This window comes from Amblyomma mixtum, chromosome 2 (assembly GCF_055824585.1).
Source record: "Amblyomma mixtum isolate Tamu chromosome 2, ASM5582458v1, whole genome shotgun sequence".
Taxonomy (NCBI): Eukaryota; Metazoa; Arthropoda; class Arachnida; order Ixodida; family Ixodidae; genus Amblyomma; species Amblyomma mixtum.
The window spans coordinates 157,569,236-157,592,460 of record NC_143013.1 but is presented as its reverse complement, the minus strand read 5'-3'; the positions used below and the strand labels follow the sequence as shown (position 1 = coordinate 157,592,460).

Here is a 23,225-nt window from a genome sequence, read left to right as displayed (position 1 = left end):
GCTCACATAATTAACAGCACCCAATCTACTCGTAGCTAGAAATAAGTGCCCTGTGCATATCTGCACATATTTCTCACAGTAAACACAAAGCTAAATGTGACTGCTCACCAACGCGCAAAGTGTCCTTCCTTTGTCAACAGCCTTTTGTTTCAGAATACTTATGAGGAGTTTTAGAAGACCTGTGATCCCTATGGTCGAAAACTGCTATACCCTGGCACTTGTCAGGCTCCATCTCTGGAATATGTGAATAGAAAAATTTCTTTAAAAGACTAAGCAGCAGAGTTACAGCTGTCACAATCAAGCAACTTTGCCATCCTTTTCTCTGCCATACCATCTTCGAGTCTCTCTCTCCCCCATATGGGTGATAATCCTTCCCAAGTGAAATTTCTTTCACTGCTTTTATGGGGAAGCACAGATTGTCACGTCATCATCATGGCCCTCCATCACCAAGTTGCTGCAACACCAAGTTGTTTTTGTATTAGAACACAACCTTGTTCAAACTGATATGAACCAGTATTTTTATACCTGGTAACAGTTGATACCAACCACATGGGATACGAGTATGTTGCTTGTTGCATGTGAATGCATTTAAGCAACAAAATTATGTTCTTAGAGCTGTACAGTGTGCAGAAAGCAGAAGAGGCAAAGCTTGTAATACGACTGAAACAATTCTTACCATCAACAAGCGTTTCTTTTTGAAGGCACCAAGAACAGCCATAGTATCCGTTGTATTGCTTAGCATTCAGCAGTGAAGCGCGAGCTGGCGAGTCAACACAAAAGCACAACACATTCACTGTTGACTGCACAACTTTGCTGGCAAATGACCACCTGAAGCTGCCCATAGTGTGGAATTTCTCAACAAATGTCTTCAAGTAGAGGCGAGTAGGTGGGTGACCTTTGGCAAACCAAATGACGCCAATGAGGATGTTCTTTCAACGATAGGGAAGAGGGAGCTCATTAAGCGCTACTTGAATTGGCCAGACTGACCCTTTGCTCGAATTAAATACTGGTGATCCATCGCTGTTAGCGGTAACAGTCAGGTCACTCCAATTAATGTTCCTTTCACGGCGGACCTTTCTGTACAGTTGGCCATCTGTGATATCCTTATAAGCTCCCTGATGAGTTTCAGCTGTCAGTTTCTGGAGGTTTGCGCCAACTATATCCCCAAACTTCTTTAAGAGACACTGTAGCTGATGCTTGAGGTCGACAGTTATGAAAAAGCTTCCTTTTTTTCACCAGCTGTGCCATAGTCATTGTGGCTGCACAATTAGTGCAGTGCTGGAAATCTAGGCCGCAGCTTGATGTCAGGCACTCACACGTTGGGCAGTATGTATGGACTTCCACCATCCTTGATTTGTGCAAATCCCATAACTTCCTAAAGCCATATTTTGTCGATGGAAAGACGTTCTGGCCAAGAAATGCATTCAACAGCTTTAACAAGCTGTCCACTTGTGTCCAAGGAAGGCCAGCAGCAACAACAAATGTTAATAATGTTAATACAAGCAGCATCGCCTGCAGGTGGGTAGTGTTCTGTGTGGAAGTCTCGACTCGGAGTTCACTCTGATAAATTCCGACAAGTCTTCATCGGGGTCCTCTAGCACATGGTTGTCAAGCCCATTGGTGTCCTCATCAAGCCTTGGCAGTTGTGCATCAGAAATGCTGTCATCAAGATGCAGGGTTGAAGGCTCATCATCCAAGTTGGGATGACTTGTAGAGGCGTTGTCATGCACCTCATCTTCAGCTTGCTACAAAAACATTGGAAAAGCTACATCAGCAACAGAAGAAAAAAACATCAGTATCGAAGTGAATGACTGCAACCTGTTCATGTATACCCCGAGTTGGTATCATTCCGCATGAACATCATTCAGATTCCCTTCACATTTTAATATTTTCATCACAGGTTTATGTTTTTTCTTTATAATGATCCATAAGAGATAGTATACATGGACCACCATGTGACATTGACCTACAATCACTAAATAATTTATAATCGAATTTCGTATCTCACCTGTTTCAGCTTCAACAGTCAAGTAATGGCTACAACGTGAAAGGTCAGTATAAGTCACGTGAGACACAAATAAAAAGTGCAACATAATCACAGCTTCATAATTTTAATTCACTGTGATGCTAAAGACAGCTTGCCGCAAGAGCTGGAATGGCAATGGGTTTGGTGCATGGTTCATGGGAGTTGTGGCGTCCTAAAGCGACCCCGGCTATGAGGGATCCCAAAGTGGAGGGCTCCGGATAATTTCACCCACACCTGGGGTTCTCGAATGTGTACTGACATCGCGCATCACATGAGACTCTAGCATTTCAACTCCACTGAAATGTGATCATAGTGGCTGGGACTTAACCCCCGCTTTTCAAGTCAACAGTCGAGAACCACAACAACTGAGCCACCACAGCAGTAGAATCGCAATGAGTGAAGCAGCAGCGATTATATTGCAGCTGTCTTCATGCCTCATGTGACCTATACTGACCTGACACCGTAGCCATCACACTGCTTTTGTAACAGAAGCCGAATCAGGTGAGAGATGAAATTTGATTATTATTTGGCAGCTGTAGCCAGATACAACATGGTGTTCCATGTATAGTAATGTCTAACGCACCATTACAAACAAGAAAACATAGGCAACCAAAATTTGGTATCTACACTCCTTTAAATTTTATATGGGAAAGTGTTAAAAAGGTAGGACCAAGAGTGAAAGTGCGACAAGCCGCCTTATAGTTCGGCATTGCCAGTTTCGTTGAGTATGATTTCACAACAGTCACACAAGGCAGACAACAACAAGAGATGCTAATATTTTTAAAAAGAGAGTTGCTCAACAGCGGCATGAGCCCATGCATAGAACAAGCATTAGCACAACTGAGTGGGCAGGAAACATAGGCAAATAAAATAATACATTTTCTCATAATACCGCATCTGCCTGGTTCACAGGCAGCTAACCTTAAACTATCAAAAGGGCACACAAGAAACCAAACATGCATTTTCGGGCTCAACTGCCAAGCACCTAAACACATAGTCACCACAGCAAGTCTACGTGCACATATCTATGTGGCTTCGCTTGAATTCAAGAATTGCCTCTGAACACCTCAACATTTACACGAAAATTTAGATTATTTCTGGGGCAAAAGGCAGTAGGGTAGTACATCAGTGTGTGTGTGTGTGTGTGTGTGTGTGTGTGTGTGTGTGTGTGTGTGTGTGTGTGTGTGTGTGTGTGTGTGTGTGTGTGTGTGTGTGTGTGTGTGTGTGTGTGTGTGTGTGTGTGTGTGTGTGTGTGTGTGTGTGTGTGTGTGTGTGTGTGTGTGTGTGTGTGTGTGTGTGTGTGTGTGTGTGTGTGTGTGTGTGTGTGTGTGTGTGTGTGTGTGTGTGTGTGTGTGTGTGTGTGTGTGTGTGTGTGTGTGTGTGTGTGTGTGTGTGTGTGTGTGTGTGTGTGTGTGTGTGTGTGTGTGTGTGTGTGTGTGTGTGTGTGTGTGTGTGTGTGTGTGTGTGTGTGTGTGTGTGTGTGTGTGTGTGTGTGTGTGTGTGTGTGTGTGTGTGTGTGTGTGTGTGTGTGTGTGTGTGTGTGTGTGTGTGTGTGTGTGTGTGTGTGTGTGTGTGTGTGTGTGTGTGTGTGTGTGTGTGTGTGTGTGTGTGTGTGTGTGTGTGTGTGTGTGTGTGTGTGTGTGTGTGTGTGTGTGTGTGTGTGTGTGTGTGTGTGTGTGTGTGTGTGTGTGTGTGTGTGTGTGTGTGTGTGTGTGTGTGTGTGTGTGTGTGTGTGTGTGTGTGTGTGTGTGTGTGTGTGTGTGTGTGTGTGTGTGTGTGTGTGTGTGTGTGTGTGTGTGTGTGTGTGTGTGTGTGTGTGTGTGTGTGTGTGTGTGTGTGTGTGTGTGTGTGTGTGTGTGTGTGTGTGTGTGTGTGTGTGTGTGTGTGTGTGTGTGTGTGTGTGTGTGTGTGTGTGTGTGTGTGTGTGTGTGTGTGTGTGTGTGTGTGTGTGTGTGTGTGTGTGTGTGTGTGTGTGTGTGTGTGTGTGTGTGTGTGTGTGTGTGTGTGTGTGTGTGTGTGTGTGTGTGTGTGTGTGTGTGTGTGTGTGTGTGTGTGTGTGTGTGTGTGTGTGTGTGTGTGTGTGTGTGTGTGTGTGTGTGTGTGTGTGTGTGTGTGTGTGTGTGTGTGTGTGTGTGTGTGTGTGTGTGTGTGTGTGTGTGTGTGTGTGTGTGTGTGTGTGTGTGTGTGTGTGTGTGTGTGTGTGTGTGTGTGTGTGTGTGTGTGTGTGTGTGTGTGTGTGTGTGTGTGTGTGTGTGTGTGTGTGTGTGTGTGTGTGTGTGTGTGTGTGTGTGTGTGTGTGTGTGTGTGTGTGTGTGTGTGTGTGTGTGTGTGTGTGTGTGTGTGTGTGTGTGTGTGTGTGTGTGTGTGTGTGTGTGTGTGTGTGTGTGTGTGTGTGTGTGTGTGTGTGTGTGTGTGTGTGTGTGTGTGTGTGTGTGTGTGTGTGTGTGTGTGTGTGTGTGTGTGTGTGTGTGTGTGTGTGTGTGTGTGTGTGTGTGTGTGTGTGTGTGTGTGTGTGTGTGTGTGTGTGTGTGTGTGTGTGTGTGTGTGTGTGTGTGTGTGTGTGTGTGTGTGTGTGTGTGTGTGTGTGTGTGTGTGTGTGTGTGTGTGTGTGTGTGTGTGTGTGTGTGTGTGTGTGTGTGTGTGTGTGTGTGTGTGTGTGTGTGTGTGTGTGTGTGTGTGTGTGTGTGTGTGTGTGTGTGTGTGTGTGTGTGTGTGTGTGTGTGTGTGTGTGTGTGTGTGTGTGTGTGTGTGTGTGTGTGTGTGTGTGTGTGTGTGTGTGTGTGTGTGTGTGTGTGTGTGTGTGTGTGTGTGTGTGTGTGTGTGTGTGTGTGTGTGTGTGTGTGTGTGTGTGTGTGTGTGTGTGTGTGTGTGTGTGTGTAAGGGGGGGAGGGCAAACCACTTGAACTGTGTACTGCTTGGAGATTTTTTTTTTCTTCGGAAAATTGGGATAAGCAAACTTTTCCTATGCAAAATTTCAGGCTTGTGGAGGGGGATAGATTATCCCCTTTCAATGGGTGAGGTGCGTTTCCAGAGTCAGCGCAGAGGCTCATGGAAAAGTCGTCTGCTACAGCTACTTCCGGTTCCAAATTTCTCCCCCTGCTTGCTTGCATCACGGCAGTCGCTGTGTTAATTCGCTTCTAACACTAATTTATTTCCACTGCAACACCGCTGATTGTATTGCACCATCGCAAGACCAACCAGACGTCGACTCTGTTCTGCTTCGTAGCGTGTACTCGCATGAAGTACAACCACAATAATGTAAACGGTCGGATGCTTCCTATGCGTACGCAGTGGGACGTGTTGAGACGCGCTGCGCGCACGGTTTCATGTATGTGCTAGCCCACTGGCAGCTTTTACACGCTTTGAGGCAAATACATCAATCGTTTGCTAAACTGTGCAAGCTCAGCCTTAGTTGCCTTCGTGATGCAGCAAAAAAAAAACATATAACGACCAACGTGTTAAACTATTTCGCGCACACAGCCGACTGCCGTGCATACACTCGAGAAAACACTCGTACCTTTCGTAATTGTCATTTTCTGCGCTCAGGACGCGTTCATACACAGCACGCGCTGATCTTACGGTGCAATACGCAATGTCGCAGCACAAATAGATTAGCGAATAAACGATGCACGAATACAGGGCATTTGCTATGCAGAAGGCAGTGCATGGGAGAAATTTGTAACCGGAAAAAGCTGGCAGACGATTCTTCCATGGTTGTTTGCATTCACTTCGGAAACACGTCTCACCTTTTCACCACTGCCTGTTAAATCCGCCCCCATCCCTCAAATATGCACTCGCCTCGATTCGGTGCGGGCCCCACGACACGCTAGGAACAGGCTTACTTGCCTCTGCTCATCGATTTTTAATTTTTTTTCGTAGAAGCCCAAGGTACAGCCCAAGGAGTACGGGGAGAAATTGGGGGGTAGCGGGCCTATTTGGAAACGTGCCATGCGCAACGGCTCACCTGTGAAACTTCATTCGACGGTTCCCTTTGCCGCTGGCTCCACACGGTTTGCCGCGGACCTTTCGCTGACTAGGCACCGGGCTCAAAATAAGCAAGTTACCGTTTTTTAGGAGACATGCTCCGATTAAGTGCACGGCCTGCTGGTAAAAGAAAGCCTTCGAACCGAGTACCAAAAAGGCGCACTCAACGACGGCGAGGCACTAAGGAGCGCACCATGGAAAAATAGACTGCGCTATTGGCGCGCGGTCTCGGCCTCCACAGTTACGTAACCATCACGCCGCCGCTTTGCAACACTGAACTCTCAAAACAATACCTTTTTTTCATTAATACAAGCGTAAATGACCGTTTTTCACAGTTCTTCTTTCTTCGCGGTAGATACTGTAGATCTGTGAGCAGGGAAATGTTTTGTCATGCTGTTTCGGTTTCGGTTTTTAACAGCCGAACGATGACTGTACCGTCAAAGTGGCTTATAGGTCAAGAAGCGCGAGACATGAAAAAACTGCAATATAATCTCTGCTTCTACATTCGTTGTCATTCCGATTCTCGAAGCAGACTGCATTGTAGCGAAGTAAAACGGCTAATCAACGTATCGCAGTTTTTTCATGTCTCCCGTGACCTGTGAACCATAAGCACAGTGCAGACCACGGTGTAAGACAACTGACACAAACAGCACATGCACAGAATAGCAACAGTTATCAGTATCAGTAAGCGCAATATCTGCACTATGAAGGACCAGCTTTAGGCCCCGCTCTTGCCTTGTTAGCTATAAACACACGTTGGCGTCACAGCCATCGCTATAGGCTGTTGAAACCGAAATAGCACGAGAAAGAAATTTGATTATAATTATTTAGCGCTCGAAAGAGAACACCACGGAATAATCCATGTACAGCAATGTCTTGCGCATCATTACAATCAAGACATTGCACACAATTAGATGCATATACTACTGTAACCACCACAGCGGCTTTCCTTTAATTGTAATCAGAGATGTCCATCCCTTTTGCTTCCGCGACCTGTACCATTTATTTTGGCTTCCTTTACTGAGATCTTTGTTTCAGTTGCTGTTAACTGGTAAAAGTGAAGAAATATCATGGGCAGTAAAATTAAGCGACCACAGAAAGATACACCATTTGAGGGGCGTGTAATTAACGAGCGAGGGCTCATTTCACATGCGTATACTTCTTGGATATTTTTCGCCGAAAAAGTGGAGTTCGGCATGGCCTTCCTACGTAATCTTTTTTATTGGCGGGGGGGGGGGGGGGTTAGAGAGCGCCATATTTCTACTTAAATCATGCCTGAGTTTCTGGGTTTGTCATACGTACGGTTTATTATTCTTAGCTGTTCGCATAAAATGATCGCGAAGCTTTTTTTTTACCAAAGAAGCTTTTCTCAGTCTAACTGGATTATTTCCACCACATTTTGAGTTGCATAATGCGCGCAGTTCCTTTTTATGAGATTTCTATAGCTTCGAATGTGACAGCAAGAACTATATGTGATACATTCTGGTTCATTGCAGCCTATATACTGCTATAATTACTCGATGGTGTGAAGCTGGCAGTGAATTTTTTGCAGTGCCCTACACAGCGGCCTATAAATATGGTCGACGTGTTCATTCTGCGACCACTATTCTCAATATTCGCGCTGGACGTGGCGCTTTGGGCTGCCTGGGATTGAGATTCCGTTATCAGCGTGATTATTTATCTGGAAATCATGCCCATCCACCTGGAAACCGGTCGATTCCAACTAGAATCGCATGTATATCCAGCTGCAAAATGCCATTCAGCGGAAATCATGTACATCTGGCATAATTGTTTCTGAAAAATTTACTCTTCCAGTTCACCCCATCTCGAAGTCTCCCAGTGCCAGGGAGAGAATGTCACTCCAGGAAGAAATTCAACCGAAAAAGTGCTTTTCAAGCTGGAATGGGCGCCCGAGACGAAAGTCCGCCCTGTCTCCATTTTCATCACGAAACACCAGCCGGCAAAGAAGCAATCGCCGAATAAGTGACCAATACATTAAATAGCTTATTTTGCGGTTTGATTTCACCCGAATCGTGAAGCGGACACACGGGGCGTTGGTGGCCGACAGGAGCGTGTGAAGCTTTCTGTCCAAGGTAGACCTTGTTCTGTCTTTCTAGACATTTCCAGATAATGAAGGGAAATGGTGATGATAATGTCTTACAGTACCTGTTAACCTAAGATCACAGAAAGAATTAGAGCGAACATATCGTAATATGCTGTTTTGTGCGCGGGTAGAAGTCTTACGGAATTCTTTGCGTATCTGATGAGATTACAGCGCCACCCCTAGCAGCCTAAATAATGAGCTATCCGGCAAGCCTAGGCGACGTGGGCGCATCAAGGAGGCTCGCGCGTGGATCTCCGTCGTTGGTTTTGGCCAAGTTTTGGCAGCGTTAATCTCGAGTGGGGCTGCCCGGACAAATCAATGGAGTATTACTATAGTGCCTAGAATATATTCTAGGCACTATAGTATTACGTCTACGTGAAATTCTTGGAGACAATGTAAAGAAAATCGCGAAATCTCGTCATGTGAAAGGGTTCCGCCCGGCCGATGTGGACGATTTTAGCGCTGGGGAAATTTACAGCGTATTTTGGGAAGGCGACGAATGAACCAGTGGGGGGTATTACGACGCCAAAGTACTCCACATGTCAGGTAAGCAGAACGGTCCTGAAGACCCTGATGAAAGTTTTTTTTTTATCCCTGTGCCATGAGCCATTGCTGCAAAACATGTCGGCAGGCATATGCCGCCTCTCTGCTCACATGTGTTTGCTCGGGGCACACGATTCAAAACAAAGGGTGCCCTTTCATGTCCTGTGTCAGCGCTGTTTTCTCTTTCATGTTGTCGAATCTGCACCGACTAGCCCAACCACACGTTGTGTGCGTTGTTTCTCGAACATTTTTCGCGCTCTATCACTTTCTTTTTATCGCTTGTGCGCTCCAAGTGTACTGCATGTTTGATGTACCGAAATCCCGTGCCCATTAATTTGCCGTGGTTTCGGGAAGACGGCAAAATGGTTAGACCTGCTTTATTTTTAATTCTGTGTGTTTACATACACTGTAAAGCTTTGCAGTATTTGCCTATCTGGTGTTGCAGTATTATGAAATACACTGCACACCAATGTCAGCTATTTATATGCTGCATTCCTTGCACTAATGTTGTCTTCTCATCTTTTCCGTGCTTTTAAAAATGTTAGCTGATTAGTACCACCAGGCTGAACATTAATTATGTGGATGCTTGAGAAAAACACTGCAGCGTGCGAGTGTAATTATGTGGACACTGGACACTCGGTGAAAACACAAGCATATGAGTGCGAGCACTGAGATGTATCAGCATGAGTGTTGTGTGGCCTGGTCGTTACTACGAGAAACAAGTGTTCATTCAAATTTATTTCAACAAATTTATTTCAGAGTCCAAAGAAGACATGGACATGTTCTTAGCAGATAAGGAACAGCGTGCAAAACTGAAGCGGCAGGAGCCACGAGAAAATGTGCGTGTCGGAAACTGCATGTTTCGTTCAGGAATTGTCATGTTGGGAGTATGTATACATGGGTTTCATGCGATGTCATGGGTGCCACAATACAGAGTCTATCGGAGAGCTTCTGCAGTGCAGATTGGGGCAGGTAATGAAAAATGGATTAGAAAAATTTGCAGGTTTCTGGTATGCATCTAATCTCAAACATGGCAACAGCTATGATTTCGGTGCAACCCATGTATAAGCAATTTTCGTTAATGCCACTGCTGGGCCCTTTGCTATCTCCCTGGTCATTCTGAATATGTTTACTCCTTTTGTATATTTTGTGGAAGTGTTGGCTAGTGTTGAATTATTGAAACATGTGCAAGTCTTAGAGCAAGCAGCATGTTGCCATGAGGGCGCATGTATAATCACAGCCATGGTAAACAGAGCGTGCAGTTGTAGGAAAAGCTTCTATGTGCTTATATGAGTGATGTAGTGCATTTTTCTGGTATTTGTTTAGTTCATGCATCTAAACTTGGAAATTCATATGCAAAGAATTGTATGATATAGCTGTTTGCTCTGATGTACCATTTAAGTTGCTGTTGTAAAGAGCGACCAAGTAAGAAGCGGCTTTAGCTCAGAGCCGTGAAGGACTTGACATTGACAATGCCAGCTTCAAAGTCACATCGAAGCACTGCTGAATCTTTTCAAGGAGACCTCTGGACAGGAACTTGCTGCAGGTTCTTAGGCTTAATGCAGTCATATATACAGTCATATGCACTCCTGGCATTGCTATTATTCCTAACATGTATCAGGAGCATGAACTGTCAAGCGCAAAAGCTTGCAGGATCTGCAAAACTGCATTGCTGTGTCATCTGCCATCACAGAGCGTGGTGTTGAGGTTCACATGAGTCTGGATACTATGCTCTGTTATGGCAGATCACGCAGCAATGTTGTTTTGCTTCGCCCCGCCACGCATCACAGATCCTGCAAACTTTTGCGGCCAACAGTACCGTGTTATGGATGAGGAAACGCCTAATGTACTTGTGGCAAGTGGGTGAATCTCCTTGCAATGGTCAAACAAATGCCAGTATGCTGATTATATACGAAGTGCATGATGACTTGTGCATGATACACATTTGCTGCATTTATATTGGTTATGCCTATGCTTTAATTCTAGTCAACAAAAAAGTTGAAGAAGTTGAGAATGGCTGCGAAAAGAAGTGCCAATGAGGACATTGTGGCACTCAGAGAAAGCAATGCGCTAAAAGAGGAGCTGGAAGTCCTCAAGAAAGAAAATTCGAAGCTGTGGCAGTTAAACATGAAGCTGCAGGAGCAGCTTCTGAAATGCCTCTCAGCTCCAGGTTAGTCTTGTATGGCAGTATGCCTACTTCTTAATCTGGATACCGCTTGCTACAGCCTGTAAGTTATTACTTTTTTCTTGTAAGCTCCAGTGTGTTAAAAATACACAAGTGCATTATAAAAAGGACTTCTTTTTGGGAAAGCAAGTGTTAAAAATTTTGCATGTTTATTACATTGCTCATTGGTTGTAGAAATGCAGGTTTCCCCTTACTCCATGGCTTTAATGATCCTAACGTCTGCATCACAGTGGAAATGTGAACTTTAGCTGCATATGTTCATGTTCTTAGTGGAGCTTAGATAAATTATCTAAAAAGACCAAAAACAAAAAGATGAGAAAGTATGATTAAACAAGAAAAAATGAACTTGCTAAACGGGAAGTCTAAAACAGCAAACGTTTTTGTCAACAGCTGCTGAAGTGACCAATGTGGCTAGCATTGCACTCGTTGAGAATGCCGCTGAAGACACCCCTCCAAGGGCGGTGACACCGTTACCACAACAGTGCCCACCCTGTCACTGGAAGGGCCCACGCTACTGTCATCTGAAGTATGCAATGCGTGCTTATCAGCTGAGGAAGGTATGGAAAGTCATCAGCAGCACTCCGGAATCATGTCTATTATCTGTTCCCTGCCGCGGTGGCTCAGTGATTACGGCGCTCGGCTGCTGACCCAAAAGACGCAGGTTCGATCCCGGCCGCGGCGGCCGAATTTCGATGGAGGAGAAATTCCAGAGGCCCGTGTACTGTGCGATGTCAGTGCACGTTAAAGAGCCCCAGGTGGTCGAAATTTCCGGAGCCCTCCACTACGGCGTCCCTCATAGCCTGAGTTGCCTTGGGCCCCAGTAAATCCCAGTAAACCAATAAACCATGCCCACTATCTGTAATTGCCAGTGACATTGTTGCAGAGTCCTTAACCTACCACTGGGCACATTTTTTTCAGTTCGCAGCAAGTTTATAGCCCGTTTTTCAAGCTGCAAGGATAACCTAATGACGGAACGAACAGGGAAGGGTATATAAATGAGGAGCTCGTTACAGCATAAATAGGAAGGTAGCCAACAGTCATTGAAACCAAAGGAAGCATACGAGAATGTTGTTTTTAAATCACTATTCATGACGCTAATGGGCAATTCATCGGTACGGGCAGCAGCCATGTTGAGAAGGCTTGAAATTAACCTCAGGACAGCGCAGTGCGTGTAACATTAAGAGACAGGAAGAGAGTAGTGCGGTAGTATATGGTATGGAGGACAGGTGGTGAATGGTCCATTACTACTTATGAAATAGATTCCAAAAAAAGGTAAACATTGCAGACGAGATTAGGAAATCTGTGGGCTGTAGGATAGCTGTAGCTGGCCCAATACTAAATTGGGGGTCAGTGGGTAGTGCTTTTAACCGGGTTTGGGCATAGGCAGGATGATGAAGTTCACCACCAGAAATAACTGCATTTTGCTTTTCTCTGTTATGCATTAAACGCATGCACTAAGGGGTAGCTAGCTGTCTTGCCATAAGTATGGATAAAATTGATTCCATATTTCATGTCTGCATAACAAAAGAATAATCTAATTATTTATTTGATATGCTTCGAGGCTGAGGGTATTGATTTCAGCGTAAATTGTATGAAATGTTGTTCCTACTGCACTAGTCTGAATTGTGGCTTAATCTCTACTAGGTAAATATCAAGCTTGTGTTGTGCCGTATTGCGTGCAGACATGCCGGCTTTGGAAGGAGGTGAGGCATCTCTGATGTCATCTCCAGAAGTACACCTTCCAGCAGTGCCTGCTGGACCGCCTCCAGCAGAACCACGACCAGTCCAGGGTGTTTGTACTCTGACAGACAGTGGAAAGGTGAAAGCACCTAAATTTCATGTCTTATAAAATGTGACTTTGAGAACTGCTTGCTGTTGCATCAGTGGGGGTAGCATGCACATATATTTATTCACCGGTGTTGAATGTTTAGCAAGTTGATACTTGTCTATACTGGCTATAGCAGCATAAATAAGACGTGGCACCAGCATTCACTTGCATCTGTAAATTTTTATTCAAGAAACACAGATTATAGAATGAAAGAAAAAAAATAAACAGAAAAAAAGGTCACCATCCAAATCGAGCAACATTTGTCCTGCTGCGAAAATTTACTAGACGCTCATGAAACGAATTTCACCTCTACATGTAATTGTTATATCTGCCCTTTTATTCCCTTAGGTAATCTCTGGCGTCGCAGTACAATTAACCAACTCTTATAAATACTTGGGTGTAACCTTAAGCCAAGATCTAAGCTGGAATGCGCATGTCACTAACATTCTATCATCAGCTAACAAAACCCTTGGTTTCCTGAAACGTCATTTGCGTCATGCACCGCCAAACGTTAAGCTTCTTGCCTACAAGTCCCTGGTTCGAACAAAACTAGAATATGCATCCCCCATTTGGAGAAATCTATTTGTTAACATCACTAGAATCGCTACAGAACCGAGCCACTAGATTCATTCATTCATGTTATTCATATGATATCAGCATGTCATCTTTAAAAGCGGAGTTGAGCCTAACAAACCTTGCCTGTCGTTGTCGCATCACCAGTATGTGTTTATTTCAGAAGTTTTTTTACAGCTCATTGCGTATTCCACCCTACATTAGCCCTCCAGCATGTATTTCACTCCGCCTTGGTCATCCCCTGCAAGTTTCCCGTCCACAGACTCATACCACAACGTTTGCTGCATCATTCTTTCCTCGCTCAGCCAAACACTAGAACGGGCTTCCACACGACGTCGCTGCAACCACCTGTCCATTCTCATTTTTGAATTGTATAACCGCCATATTAAATGAATAACATCTTTGTACACAAAATTTAATTCTATTTGTACCCACCCTTATGTAATACCCCCTAACTGGGGGTCTTTAAGGTAATAAAGTGAAGTGAAGTGAGGTGAACGGAGTGGATACCAAGAGAAGGCAAGCGTAGCAGGGTGCGGCAGAAAGTTAGGTGGGTGGATGAGATCAAGAAGTTTGCGGGGATACGGTGGCCGCAACTGGCAAAAGGACAGGGTCAATTGGAAAGACATGGGAGAGGCCTTTGCCCTGCAGTGGGCGCAATCAGGCTGATGATGATGCATGTGGGTGTCTTATATTTTGGTGTATGCTTTTCAGCTGTGCACTCTTTCTTAGCATTGTCAAGCGTAGTAAACAAGCTAGACGCTTTACAAAATTTGTCTATTAGGCCAGTTGGTTTAGCACACTGAATTTTGAGTATATGGGACTAGTTTTGGTCAGGCTTGAACAGTCAGATGTTTATTTCTTGCGGCTCGTGAAGTTACTTTACAGGTTCAGTTTGGTCCACAAAGGTAGCCCATATAGAATTAATGATCACTAAAATTTTTCCATATGATCATGCTTAGTGCTGCTTTTAAAAAGAGCACTGGCAGCTAGCACATCAATGAGATGTTAGGGGTCAGTGCAGGTTGAGCAGTAGAAGAGCCTGTGTTGCAGCCATGTGCCCCACAATGACAGCAAAAGGGGAGGCATGAGGGTGAAGCATGAGAGGCCAGCTCTGTGTCGGAAGGGTAGCTTGTCTTTGAGGGTGGTCTTTCGCATTGCTTAGTCATCATGACATGTCTTGAGAAGGGCATCTGGTTGCTATAGAAATTTCGTGACCATTCCACTCTACAAGGGGCACCATATCATGTGAAGCACAAACAGCACGGCTTTTTTGTGTGCTGTTCTTTTTTTAGCATTTGTTACTGTGCGCACATGCTAATTGGCTATGCCCAGCAAGGTAGAGCCATTTTTTTGAAATTATTTGCCGATAGCATTCCAAACATGAATTGAGATTAGCATTAGCCAGTTGCAAGCAGTGCATGCAGTTACCTTTGATACTCCACTGCTGTTAAGAAGTGCCACTAAATGCCCATCGCACTGTTAATGTCCACGCTTAAGTTCTGCAGTTATTTTCAAGTTTTAAATGATTTTGACCTTGGTGCTGTGGCAAGTGCTAACACTGAGTTTTAAGTCAGAATGCACTCGGTAAACAATGATAATTAGTACATTATGTACGTCCCTTTCAGTTCGGCATGCCATTTTTCTTTTTCCTGCAGGTACACCTGGCCAATGGCCACGAAATATCGAAAGAGGCGTACGATACTCCCATGGCGCTGCCAAAAGATTCACTGTTTGTCAAAAGAGCGGCAACCACATTGTGGTCAACAGAAGTGCTGGCTCAGCGCAGCTTCACAGGAACGCTGTCCAACATATTCCTGGCAGAGGGTGGGGACAAGGCACCGCAGAAGCCATTGACGCCGCTGAAGGTGGAGACGACAAGGGGTAATTATTGTATACTACTGGGGTTAGCACATGTGCATATTGTCATATCGAATTAACATATGAAAGGAGGCTATCTCGACCTTGGCAATAGTTCATGAGAAGGTAATAATTATCAAACACTATTTGACTCATATTAGAATGGATCAATTCATTGCACGGCTTTTGGTTGTGCATGAGAATTCATGTGCAGTTAGCTACTTGACAGGCACAATGAGAAGCATTTGGTAGAGCTAAGAACTTCCTACAGAGCTTAGCTGCTAGATGAGTGTATGACATGAGCACTGCACATCTGTGGCAACAACCAAAGAACATAACTTGTTTTGTGATGCTAAAATAAGCTGTTGTCACATGACAATGTTGAGCTAAAAAGTTAGGTTCTTAAGAGCTGCGCATTTTTAAAACCTTTAAATGTGCACTGAAGAGGAATCAGAACTCGTCTTTTTGCCACGGGAACCCGATCTACAACTTCCATGCATTCTTAGAAACTTTGAATTATTGCCCTGTGGCGCTGATTTTCCTCATTTAAATGTGATTAATGTCTGGCCCCCGCCTTTTTTTTTAATTCTCAGCAGTCGGGGAGGAGTCAGCCAACGCATGGAGTGCCTTGCTGGCAGTCACATGGCGGCTTTGCATTCGTTTTTATTTTGCTTTTTTTTTACATTTCCGTGGATAAATAGATCTATTCAGAGACTACATAGCTGCAAATTAGGCCCACAGAAATAAAAATACGCGTGGACTCTGCTTTCGCCAATCACTCCGTATCGCTCCGCCGATGGCAGAGCGGCAAGCCACCACAGGACTGGTTGAAAGATTAGTCGACTCCTCCCACTGTCTGCGGGGGAATTAAAAAAAAGGCAGGAACCGGGTGTTTAATTCGATTTAAACTAGAGAAACCGACTGCACAGGGAAATAATTCGCAGTTTCTAAGAACGTTCGGAATGTGTAGAACGAGTTCCATCGGTAAAAGTATGAGTTCAGATTCCTCTTTAGTGCACCTTTAATGCAAACGCTGATGGTATCATTCTTATGTATCTTCCTGTCCTTTTTTGTTATTGTTTCATCTTATTGCCTTAGCAAAGGCACTAATTATGGGATGGTTTAGCACAAACATATTCTCAGGAAATGTACGCAGTTCGACCTGTTGTACACTTCGCATGCATAGTAATGCAACTGAGCCCTTACTTGGTGTTGTTTGGCTTTGTGTTCAGGACCATACCATGTATGCATGTGCTAGGGCACTGGGCACTGCCTGCATTCTTACAATTGACACACGCTTTTTTCTGATGACCTTAGACATTTTTCTGCTTTACACTTGGCGTGAATATTAAGGCGACATGCTCATTTTGATGATGTCGGCAGTGCAAAGTGTCACAGCAGCTGTCGTGCTTGCAGTATTGGCACTCATGGCCTTTGCACATGCAGAAGATTTGGCAACATAGCTTTGTGCAACCTTTCTAGAGTGGAGAAAGTGATTTGTTTACATATCTGCTGAGATTTACCCAGAACACCTTGTTGCACTATTACTCATATTAGGCAGAAGTGTTCTAAGCTTAATTCTAGGCTCATTTACAACTTTCTTTCGATGTGCTGTGTGGGTGTTTCGCTTAAATTTGCTCACCATTACTGCTGCACTGTTCTGTTGAGATTGCACATGCTTCTACACTTACTAAGAGCCGAAGAAATGGCATTGTGCATCGTCAGAGCTACAGCTTTGTGCCCTAGTTGTGTTACAGGTGTTGAAACATGGACGGTCTCACACCAGGATTTGGCCCTTTTCATGTGTGAATCGTACTATGGATTCATTTTCTAACCCAATTTTCGCAGCAATGAATGACTCTGCAACATCAACATGGCCCCAAAGCCATACAATTAATTTTTACGAAGAACTAAAGCTGGATGAGGTTGTCCTCTGTGTCCCTTTGATATGATCAGGCGAATGAATTTATTTATCATGTAGCATACTGTTCTTTGTTACAACAAGCCGTGGCGTTACAAGTAGATGCGGCAGTTTTTGTAGTGCTGAGCTAATTGTCAGGCTAAGACTTACTGTATGTCCTGGAAATTGGTTCTACAACAACAATTCTGCCGAAGCCAGAATAATAACAAAGCTTGCGCTGTTTTTAACTCTTATGCATGATTTTCTTTCAGTGTTCTTCAGGCATTATGCCCGCAGTCGGGGAGTGACGGACGAAGCAGCCACGAAAGCTGAAAAAAGCATAAGACTGTGGCTATCACAGAAAACTTGCAAACTTCGCCAAAAGAGGCCCGCTGCTTCAAAGAGCTAAGCGAATCAGAATAAATTTTGTTTCTTTTTTCTTTTCTACATTCCCTTGCAATTTCTTTTGGCAATCATACGAATTGAGTATTGGCGTATGCGTGCAAATTTTGTTTCATTTTCTTTCCCTAAAATTTCTATTGGTAAGTGTAAAAAGTGAGTGCTGGTGTATGCATGCTGTTATGTGTATCCTAATGCACTGCATCGCTATCAAAGCACATTGAATTTGCGTTTTTCTCACGGCCACTCTGCGTACACACAACTCTTCTCTTTGAGCTCTCCAGTGATAGTGAACAACTGCGCAAGCATTGCAGAAGCTGGTGGTTTAACTGTACTTGTGCAGTTTATATCAGCAACAGTGCCAAAGACAGAAGAGGGCAGCTGTCGAGCTCACACTTGCCTCCTCACGTGTGAAGTTGGCGTCTTGTGGAGCCACACCTTGCCTGCTGCACCCACGTGCGCTTCTTTTCAACCTGTTTTCTCGGTACCAGGTATGCTCGTTATGCTCCACAGCGGGCGGCACATATCGTGAAACAGGCAAATTGTTCCCGAAGGCTCCTAACCCGGTCAGCACGGCACCAAATTAAATCTCATCAGGAAACACCAGACCGGGTCACACCAAAAACATCAGCCCGGGTCACACCAGACCCGGTAACACCAGACCCGGTAACAGCAGACCGGGACACACCAGACAGGGTCACACCAGACCGGGTCACACCAGGCCGGGTCACACCAGGCCGGGTCACACCAGGCCGGGTCACACCAGGCCGGGTCACACCAGAACCCGTGTCTGAATTTCCGGTCTGGTGTAAACACCAGATACGGGCTGGTGTTTTTTTCGACTGTGGAGTCTCCTGATTTTCCGCTCTAACTCCACCCCCAGAGTTGACTGGATCTCCATTATAATGCTCCGAAATTTGGACGATTAATCGATTGCCCAGCTCACGGGGTACTGCAACAACTGCTGGCCGGAGGGCAGTCTCCCCCAACTATGGCTTCACGCCTAGGTCTTATTGATAACCAAGCCCCACAAACCACCTACACCTGCAAATCTCCGTCACATCTTACTAAGATCATGTCTGGGCAAGCTTTTCGGACACGTCGCAATCGACCGATTCACCCAACACATGGCGGAGTAAGACCTCAACACGCACAACATGGTGGGATTCCGTTCACTTCTGTCGGCGCAGGACACCATGCTGCAACTCACACAGGCCGTTTTCAACCCCCTCATTCCAGCTCGCACAAAAGCTTTCCTAGCCTTGGATTTCTTCAAGGCCTTTGATCGCCCATACAATTAAGAGATCATGGAGGCCCTCTCCCCCTTGAACATAGGTGAATGTATATACGCCTATATTTAAGCATTCTTTACTACCCGCACGGCGGAAATTCACTGTCGTCCCTACACATCCCGAAATGCAACATTAGTAGGGTTGGAATCCCCTAAGGATCTGACCCCTTCCTCTTTCTCTTCAATGTCACTCATTCAACTTGCGCGTAAAGTACGAACCTTCCCTGACCTTCGGCCTACACTCTATACAGATGATATCAAGCCATGGACCTCCCATGGCAGTGATAGAGGCGTAGAAAATACTCAACCGTCGGCACATTCCCACACCCAAACACATGTGCGGAGTATTGGACTCTCCTGCTCTCCGGAGAAGTCTGAGCTCCTCATAAAACGTCCCTAACCCAGACCTCCCACTGGCGCCGACTCCAGGCCCGTACTGCTCCCTACCCTATTCTCCTCCATGCCTGCTACCCCGATCAGGTCTTTTCCTCCTGTAAGCTCTGCGGGAAAGCGGGAGACTTTATCGATATCCTTCTCACATGCCCTATCTACCCATACCCTCCATCCCCAAACAAGGCGGAGTTATACTGGCAGACTCTCCTGACCAGCTCCGCTGCTGCTGACCAGCGCCGGAGAATTACCGACGCTTTGAAGCGGATAGCCTTCGAAGGACTGTCCTTTGTCCTTAAGGGTACCGTCTTAAGGGCTAAGAAAAACATCAATTTGAGCTATATGGTGCATTATTTGAGACAAAAATGGTAATAGCGATACAGCAAGACGTACACAAAAATGCGCATGTCCTGTGTCAGTCTTTCTTGTGTAAGTCTTGCTGTAGCGCTATTACCATTTCTGCCCCTAAGGGTTTCCTCGTGCCACGTAACGGGAGGCATGGTTTTCCCCCTCTGCATTGCTTGGCAATAAATGTTTCCACAACCACCACCGCATACTCCGTCCCAGAACCCGAAAAAAACCCACCGCTCCCATCATTATGACATTGGAAATTCAGCACATCCCGGAGGCTAACACCAACTGGCTACTGGGCCTCCACATTCAGAGCAGAAAAACACTTTCACCATGCGGCAACTCATGCAGACCACGGTCTCGATATCTCACCTAATCCGCCGTGTCTCTGGACGCCACTGGGGCATGAAGGAACATCATTTATGTTGTCTCATTCATGCCTTCGCCGTCAGCCGCTTTCTCTTCATGCTTCCCTACATGAAACTCCAGGCCGGAGAAGTCTCCACCCTGGATGTCATGATCCAAACAGCATTTAAGACAGCAGTACACCTACCCCTAATACCTGAGCCGAAAAATTCCTCCAGCTAGGGCTACACATTACGAGTGCAGTGCTTATCGAGGCCCACCGGCAGCCACAATACCGACGTCTCCCGAGAACCACCGCCGGCAGACGCGTCCAACACATCGTCGGTATCTGCATCCCAGCCACGGTTCCTACACATCTCTAGGTCCCGCGTCCCTCCCCCCCCCCCCCATTCACCGGGAACTACTTGTTAAACCACTCCCCAAAAACATGCACCCTTTCTTAGGTGAACGCAGACGCAGAAGTCACGCACGAGCGCTCCACAAACACTATGACACACAACCGTATGCCTTTTGGGTCGATGCCGTATGCACAGGCTAGGAAGTGGGTGTGGCCATCACGAACGCCTCCCTCCAACCTATTGTCACCATTTGTATATCCCCCCTGCCACTTCGGTGTAGTACGAAGAGGCCGCCATTGCCCTATGCATCACACTCACGGTGGTCCGATAATACTGCCTTGACTCGAAAACTTCCACACCAAATTTTGTTCGCGACAGAGTTCACGTCCGCGCATTTGCATAATGAACTCCCTCACCGTACACCCGCCTTGCCACATGGAGCAGATACGGGCGCCTGCCCACTCCGAGAATCCCAGAAACGAGGCCGCCATCGCTTTAGCCCGAGGTTCTATAAACGGGGCACCAGCGGCCCTCCCATCTGGTGTTCTCCCGGGGGCGCATGATTGCATTCAGTGAAACTGACGCAGACCTGCAAAGCCGAGCGTCGGCCCTGCCGCCCACCCCATCCCTCTCCAGGCAATTATCATCAGACACTTTGGAGGCGGCTCCAAGCACCCCATTACCCTCCCCTAATATACACTCGCGCTATCACCAACTCCACAAAAACCCCTGCTGCATCTTTTGCCACAACGCCAAAGCCACTCTCGACCATACTCTTTCTTCTGCGCGGCGGATCCCTCGCGGGGCCTGGAGCACCTTACCACTTGGTACATTACATGCACCGTCTTTGTCAGAAGTAACCAGGCTGCATGGTTTGCTTCTAGCGTGCATAGTGGAGCCCTTGTGACTTTCCTAGAGACCAAAAGTTGTTGGAAGGTAAGAAGACCCCCGGGCCTTACCTTTAACGGCCATTTCATCTTCAGGGAACCTGTAAGGGCTCCACAGTAGGAACTAGAAGCAAACTATGCAGCCTGGTTACTTTTGACAAAGACTGTACCACTTCGTACATTACATTACTTCTTAATGCGAAATTTGAGCGCAGCTCACCAGCTATTTCAGTTTTTCGATGGACGGAGGCAAATGGGCAGGCGGACCTGGGCCCAACATGTCACTTACGAGGACGCTCTTCTACGTTCTGCAGGTTATCCTGGGCTCCGCCGCGTTACGAACTGGACACGTGTGGCTTGATGACATCTGTGGCTACGATGGAAATCAACTTCACATCGACAACGCATCGGACTCGGTGTCGTCATTTGATGACACTGTCCTTCCAGCGACTGCATTCATCCATCGCACCGTGACGTCATCGGAGCTCACGAGTATAAAAGAATCGACAGAGGAATTCACCTTCAGTGGGCACGGCGGACCTGGGCCCAACATGTCACTTACAAGGACGCTATTCTACGTTCTGGGGGTTGGTAGCTATTCTAGCGCCATTCGTAGCGATTGCCGAGGTATCGTGGTCTTGCCGTGCCCCCACCGTTGTCTTGCCTTGGCATATGAATGTTTTATTGCTTGCAAGTTGATCCTTTGTGGCGACATCGAAACGAATCCTGGCCCGACTCAAAAGGAAGTTATTGAACAAATTTTAGACGGCTAGTTGTCTCTTCAAGCCGAAATCAGTGAAATGAAAGCAGAGCTAGTTAAGACTGTAAATATGGTAAGTGATCTGCAGAGCCTAATACAAAAAATGGAGAAAAAGCTGAACGAAACATCAACCTTCACCGAGCAGCCTCAGGAAATACAAACAACCTTGAAATCAATTGAGAATGTGATGGGTTTTCAAGCCAATAAACTGATCGATCTCGAAGATCGAAGCAGATGGTCCAACCTAATCATTCACGGTATTACTGAGGAACCTGACGAAACAGAAGCTACGCTGGAAGATAAAATAATCAAAGAAGTTTTCGAGGACAAGCTTCGAGTCAGTTGCCAATCTATCGGGCGCATTCAGAGGTTGGGGCGTCGGAGCGACAACCGCCCTCTTATTCTCTATTTACAGAATTTTGCAGAAAAAAATACAATAATAGAAAATGTTACAAAGCTGAAAGGCTCAGGAATATCAATTCAAAACGATTATTCCCAATCTACGCTGCTGACACGAAAACTACTTTGGGATAGCGCGAAAGAAGAGAGGGATCAAAAAAAGAAAGTCACTCTTCTTCATGACAAACTAAAAGTGGATAAAGATATGTGTTTCTGGGATAAATCGCAAAATAAACGCGTTAAGATACTCTACTCGGATAAGAGAGTAGATCAGCAGGACAAGGCATGACGTGTTATGCAAGATCAGAGCAAACATTTGCGCATAATAGACATTAACTCGCGTAGTTTAGTTAATAAGACAGACGTGCTTGAAATAGCGCTATTACACCATGATCCGCACATTGCAGTGATTACTGAGACATGGCTTCACAGTGATGTAAATAATGAGGACGTTTTCCCTCCTTCTTACACTGTATTTCGAAAAGACAGGGAATCTAGGGGTGGTGGAGTGCCTGTCCTAATTAAGAAACAAATTGAAGGTGTTTTACAAGATGACGTACATGATATCGAATGCCTATGTGTGAAACTCTCCTGTTGGGGACAAAACTTTGTTTTATATGCTCTTTATAGACCCCCTAGTTCTGGAACCGACTTCTTAACTAAACTAGAAAATCATCTCTTACAGCACCAAACAGCAACATTTTATTGATCGGCGACTTCAACTTGCCAGGTGTTGATTGGGAACTTCTTGAGTGTCTCGGTGCTTCCACAAAGCAAGCCAATATATTGTTTAAAATAATGCTTACCCACAACCTGACGCAAATAGTTCAGGAACCAACCCGTAAAGTCGGTTCCACGAATTCGTTGTTACATTTACTGTTCGTACCTCTCGACATTGTGAATTTCACTGTTTCTGTGGAACAAGGCCTGTCTGACCACCACTTGGTTAGTGCTTCATTTCCCCTAGCACGGCAAACAAAAAAGAAGCCCTCATCTTCACGTTACTTTAAAGATTATTCGCGTGCCAATGACGCGTCCTTC

At 45.6% G+C, this 23,225-nt stretch overlaps 1 protein-coding gene and 1 pseudogene across 2 annotated transcripts; one reads left to right on the top strand and one right to left on the bottom strand.

The window, feature by feature from the left end:
• Positions 1–1,036: 1,036 nt before the first annotated feature.
• LOC149361382 (uncharacterized) lies at positions 1,037–6,782 on the bottom strand (annotated as a pseudogene). Its single transcript, XR_016288206.1, has 3 exons — positions 6,777–6,782; positions 5,991–6,059; positions 1,037–1,745 (listed from the first exon to the last, which is right to left on the bottom strand). The product of XR_016288206.1 is annotated as an uncharacterized LOC149361382 (transcript).
• Positions 6,783–10,394: 3,612 nt separating this feature from the next.
• LOC149361381 (uncharacterized) lies at positions 10,395–12,872 on the top strand. Its single transcript, XM_089569505.1, has 2 exons — positions 10,395–10,827; positions 12,525–12,872. Exons 1-2 carry the CDS (start codon positions 10,671–10,673, stop codon positions 12,689–12,691), a joined length of 324 nt encoding a protein of 107 aa, XP_089425631.1. The 5' UTR covers positions 10,395–10,670; the 3' UTR covers positions 12,692–12,872.
• The last annotated feature ends 10,353 nt before the right edge of the window (positions 12,873–23,225 follow it).